Genomic DNA, 6,000 nt, shown 5'->3' on the forward strand with positions numbered 1-6,000 from the left:
TTCTAGGAGGACGGGATTGTATTCATCTGTTTATTATTTTCAAATATAGAAACCAGGACTATGCAGCAAACAGCAACACCAAACACAAAAATTGCAATCATATACGGTTTGGTGCAAACTGGGCCAGGAAGTAGGTTCACTACCAGTTGATGTCAACAATACTGGTCTAGAGCAAGGCTTCTTAAACGTTTCCCACTCCTGACCTTTTTCCTACTGAGAAATATAGGTAAATGAAATAGGTATAGAAATCAAACATGTTCAGATAACAAATCAGCTTAGCCAGTATGGTCCACGCCTTGGTCACATCCAGATTCGACTACTGCAATGCGCTCTACGTGGGGCTGCCCTTGAAGATGGCCCAGAAGCTCCAGCGGCCGGCAGCCAGGCTCCTTACTGGAGCAAAATATAGGGAGCATACAGCACCCCTTTTAAAATAGCTTCACTGGCTGCCGATAAGTTGCTGAGCCAAATTCAAGGTGCAGGTTATGAACTTTTTTTTTGTCGTGTCAGGAGTGACTTGAGAAACTGCAAGTCGCTTCTGGTGTGAGAGAATTGGCTGTCTGCAAGGATGTTGCCCAGGGGACGCCCGGATGTTTTGATGTTTTATCATCCTTTTGGGAGGCTTCTCTCATGTCCCCGCATGCGGAGCTGGAGCGGATAGAGGGAGCTCATCCACGCTCTCCCCGGATTCAAACCTGCGAGCTGTCGGTCTTCAGTTCTGCTGGCACAGGGATTCGGGCCCCACCTATCTTCGTGATCGCATCTCCCTCTATGAACCAGGGAGGCCCTCCTTTCGCTCCCACCACCGTCACAAGCGTGGTTGGTGGGGACGAAAGAGAGGGCCTTCTCGGTGGTGGCCCCTCTCCCCTGGAACACCCTTCCTGGAGAAATAAGACAGGCCCCATCCCTCCCCCTCCTTTCGTAAGAACCTGAAAACCTGGTGGTTTAAACAAACCTTTGAGAACGACTAATTCTAGCTCTGCCCCAGATACTGTTAAAATTGGCCATATCTTTTTCTATCAATTACCCAGGTCCCTTTCTTCTATTAGGCCCTGGAAATGTACAGCCATAGACCCTACCTAATTTCCCAGGCCCTCTAAAATCGCATTAGCCTGGCCCGGCCTTTTAAACTGCCTTTAACAGGCAGGATTATTTTAAATATATGTGCTATTGTGGTTTTTAATGCTTATATTGTCTTGTTAATTTTATGTTTATGCTGTTTTCTTTGTACGTATTGATTATGTTACTTGGAAACCGCTCTGAGTCCCCTTGGGGAGATAGAGCGGTATATAAATAAAGTTTTGTTTAGTTGTTGTTGTAGCAGGACTTGTTAAAGAAGCTGGGTTTTCTTTTTATGAAGCACGACTGAAGCATTTTCTGCAGAGTCTGTTGTAAACACTGCGTGTCATTGTCAACAGAGTGTGTGTTTGTGTGGACTGAACCATCAGAAAGCTAAGGAGTCACTGTCTCAGCCATTTACGCAGACAATATATATCTGAGAAGATTTTACTCAAATGGGTTTTTTGGCTCTGCTCTGGAAGACCATTCTCTTACAAAAAGTTATGATTTTCACATTTTTGTGAATGCAATTTTTCTCCAAAAGGTCATGGAGATTCTGATGTTTCCAAAAGGTTATGATCTCCAAAAGATTGTGCCTTTCCAAAACATCAAACCGTCTTCATTGCACAGTTGAGATTCACTTCTAACAAGCTTTGTTCAAGGTGATATTCTCAGGTGAGGCTGAGAGAGTGTGACTGGCCCATGCTCTCCCAGAGGGTTTCCATAGCCAAGTGTGGAAAATCCAGGATCTCACAGGATTAAACCATGGCAGTGAAAGTTGTGTCAAAGAGGAGACATGACGGCAATGTTTACATATCTGAACGAATGCCCTGAGGAAGAGGGAGCAGGCTTGTTTTCTGCTGCTCTAGAGACTAAGAGTCAATAGAGCCATGGGTTCAAATGACAGGAAAGGAGATGAACATTAGGGGAAAAAACTTCCTGACTGTAAAAGCTGTTCAAGTCTTAATATCAACTCTTATGGTCATGCTAACCCTCTATTCTGCCTTGGTCAGGCCACACCTGGAATCACACCTGGAATCACAGAATTCTGAGCACCACAGTTGAAGGGAGATGTTGACTCTAAGCTGGAATGTGTCCAGAGGAAGAGAGAGACTCAAAGGATCAAGGGTCTGGAGAACAAGCCCTATGAGGAGTGGCTTAAAGAGCTGTGCATGTTTAGCCTACAGAAGAGAATGCAGAAAGGAGACATGAAGCGGGCCATGGATCAAGATGGGAGGCCAGGGAAGACATAGGGAGGAGGGAGCAGGCTTGTTTCCTCCTGTCCTGGAGACTAGGACACAATGGAGGAATGGCTTCAAACTATAGGAAAGAAAGGAGATTCCACCTGAACATGAGGAAGAACTTCCTGACTGTGAGAGCTGTTCAGCAGTGGAACTCTCTGCTCCAGTGTGTGGTGGAGGCTCCATTTTTGGAGGTTTTTAAGCAGAGGCTGGATGGCCATCTGTTAGGAGTGCTTTGAATGTAATTTTCCTACTTGTTGGTCAAATGGGGTTGGTCTGGATGGCCCACGAGGTCTCTTCCAACTCTATGAGTCTATCTATATAAATAAAAATGTAATGTTCATTTGTGGGATTAACAGAATTCAAAAACCACTGGATGAATTGACACCAAATTTGGACACAAGACACCTAACAACTCAATGTATGTCCTTCACTCAAAAAAATTGATTTTGTCATTTGGGAGTTGTAGTTGCTGGTATTTATAGTTCAGCTACAATCAAAGAGCATTCTGAACCCCACCAACAATGGAATTGAACCAAACTTGGCACACAGTTCTCCCATGACCAACAGAAAATACTGGAAGGGTTTGGTGGGCAGTGTCCTTTGGTTTTGGAGTTGTAGTTCACTTACATCCAGAGATCACTGTGGACTCAAACAATGGTGGATCTGGACCAAACTCTACATGGAGACTCAATATGCCCAAATGTGAACACTGGTGGAGTTTGACATTTGGGAGTTGTAGTCTCTAGGATTTATAGTTAACCTACAATCACAGAGCATTCTGAACCCCATCAACGATAGAATTGGGCCAAACCTCCCACACAGAACCCCCCTGTGGGCCACAGCAACACATGGCAGGGGACAGATAGTATAAATAAAAATGTAATGTTCATTTGTGGGATTAACATAACTCAAAAACCACTGGACGAATTGATACCAAATTTGGACACAAGACACCTATCAGGTCAACGAGTGACCATCACTCATAGAAACACTGAAAAACACAGCAGAAGAGACTTTAAAAGCCAAAAAAACAGAAAATACATTACAACACATGTGTAAAACCACATATATACACATATAAACAAATACATACATATACATATATACACACAAAACACATATACACCAACTGGGCCACAGCAACGAATGGCAGGGCACGGCTAGTAATTCTATAACAGTGGAACTCTTTTCCTTGGAGTCCAGTGGAAGCTCCTTCCTTGGAGGCTGGATGGCTATCTGTTGGGGGTGCTTTGATGGTGCTTTTCCTGCCTGGGAGGAGGGTGGGATTGGATGACCCTTGAATCATAGAATCAAAGAGATGGAAGAGACCTCATGGGCCATCCAGTCCAACCCCATTCTGCCAAGAAGCAGGAATATTGCATTCAAATCACCCCTGACAGATGGCCATCCAGCCTCTGTTTAAAAGCTTCCAAAGAAGCAGCCTCCACCAGCAGAAAATGCATGAGAACACATGCACAAAACCACATACAACGCTGTGATGCTCTGATTCAAGGAGAAAGTCCAGAGAAAAGGCATCTTACATTGGAAGTCCTTTTCTGGGGAAGGGGCGAGCAGAGGGGCTCCCGGGTGGGGGGGGGGGGGAGTGCGCGCGCACGAGGCCATCTCCTCTCCAGGAGGCGCGCCCCCGCCAACAATAGCCCCTTTTCCCATGGATCCACACACCTGTTTGCAATCATCAGGGACGCGGACACGCGGGGAAGAAGAAGAAGGAAAGGAGAAGGAAAAGAGAAGGAAGAGAAGGAAGGGGAGACCCTCCTTTTCTCTGCCTGATCCCCCAACAGTGTTGCCAATGGGTCCTTTCCCCATTCGTGGGTCCTTTAGGGAGAGGAATCCCCCTTTTTTGCTCCCACGCTCTTTCCTTCCACACCTTCCACAGCCTTTCTTTCCCGGCTCCCTCCCAGAACAAAAAGAATCATCCCAGTTGCTTCCTTTGCATGGGAAGTCCAAGTGGAGGGGGCTTACCTGGCAGGGCCAAGGTCAGGGCCAGGAGGGTGGCGAGGCCAAGCGGGGCTCCCGTCGCCATGGGGGTGGCCCCTTCTTTCCGGGCGGGGGTCCTAGAGCTGCCCCCGAGGCAGCGGGCGGCGAGGCTGCCAGGCTGACTTCGCCATCTTTGCGCGGAGGAAGAAGAGGAGGAGGAGGAGGAAGAAGGGAGAAGGGGAGAACAATGCGGAGGCTGGGCGCAGGCGGAGAAGGGGACGGAGGCGAGCAGGCGCGCCCCCCTTGCACGCCCCCCCCCTCCCTCCCTCGCACGCTCGGGCCTGGGCACACCAGGCACACGCACAGCTCGCCAGCCTTCTCCCAAGACAGGTGGGACTTCCATACCGCCCGGAGGGTCGCCTTCTGGGCCAAAGGAGGAAGCAGGAAGAGCCCCTTCCTCTGCTCCCAGCTAGCCAAGACCACCAGGCACTGACCCAGGCTAGTCAAGACCACCAGGCACTGACCCAGGCTAGCCAAGACCACCAGGCACTGACCCAGGCTAGCCAAGCTCAATGGACACTGATCCAGGCTAGCCAAGACCACCAGCCACTGACCCAGGCTAGCCAAGACCACCAGGCAATGATCCAGGCTAGCCAAGGCCACTAGACACAAACCCAGACTAGACAAGCTCAATGGACACTGACCCAGGCTATCCAAGACCACCAGGTACTGACCAAGGCTGGTCAAACTCAATGGATACATACTCAAGCTAGTCAAAACCACCATGCACTGACCCAGGCTAGCCAAGCTCAATGGACACTGACCCAGGCTACCCATGACCACCAGGCAATGACCCAGGCTAGCCAAGGTCACCAGACACAAATCCAGGCTAGACAAGCTCAATGGACACTGACCCAGGCTAGTCAAGACCACCAGATACTGACCAAGGCTGGTCAAACTCAATGGATACATACTCAAGCTAGTCAAAACCACCAGGCACTGACCCACCAGGCTAGCCAAGACCACTGGACACCCAACTAAGGGCAGCCAAGACCACCAGGCACTGACCCAGGATAGCCAAGGACACTGGGCACCTGACCCAGGCTAGCTAGGATCACCAGACACTGACCCAGGCTAGACAAGCCCACTGGACACCAACTAAGAACACCAGGCACTGGCCAAAGCTATCCAAGCCCAATGGAAACTGACAAGCTAGTCAAGACCACCAGGTGCTGACCAAAACTAGACAAGTCCAATGAACACTGACTCAAGCTATTCAAGACCACCTAATACTGACCAAGACTAGTCAAGCTCAATGGACACTGACTCAAGCTAGTCAAGACCACCAGATATTGACCAAAGATAGTCAAGCTCAATGAACCCTGACTCAAGTTAGTCAAGACCATCAGGTGCTGACCAAGACTAGCCAAGGCTACCACACACAAACCCAGGCTAGACAAGCTCAGTAGACACTGACCCAGGCTAGCCAAGACCACCAGATACTGACCAAGGCTAGCCAAGCCCAATGAACACTGACTCAAGCTAGTCAAGACCACCAGATACTGACCAAGGCTAGCCAAGCCCAATGAACACTGACTCAAGCTAGTCAAGACCACCAGATACTGACCAAGGCTAGCCAAGCCCAATGAACACTGACTCAAGCTAGTCAAGACCACCAGGCACTGACCCAGGCTAGCCAAGCCCATTGGACACCAACCAAGGATAGCCAAGACCACCAGGCACTGACCAAGACTAGCCA

General features: G+C 49.0%; 1 protein-coding gene across 1 annotated transcript in view; it reads right to left on the reverse strand.

Annotated features, from left to right (window-relative positions):
* IGDCC4 (immunoglobulin superfamily DCC subclass member 4) overlaps positions 1–4,541 on the reverse strand; it is a 77,222-nt gene extending 72,681 nt beyond the window's left edge. The window contains exon 1 of the mRNA XM_060755610.2: positions 4,287–4,541. Within this exon, the coding sequence (XP_060611593.2) occupies positions 4,287–4,347 (61 nt within the window). The 5' untranslated portion in view covers positions 4,348–4,541. The remainder of the gene's footprint in view (positions 1–4,286) is intronic.
* Positions 4,542–6,000: the final 1,459 nt, after the last annotated feature.

This window comes from Anolis sagrei, chromosome 9 (genome assembly GCF_037176765.1).
Source record: "Anolis sagrei isolate rAnoSag1 chromosome 9, rAnoSag1.mat, whole genome shotgun sequence".
NCBI classification, from domain to species: Eukaryota; Metazoa; Chordata; class Lepidosauria; order Squamata; family Dactyloidae; genus Anolis; species Anolis sagrei.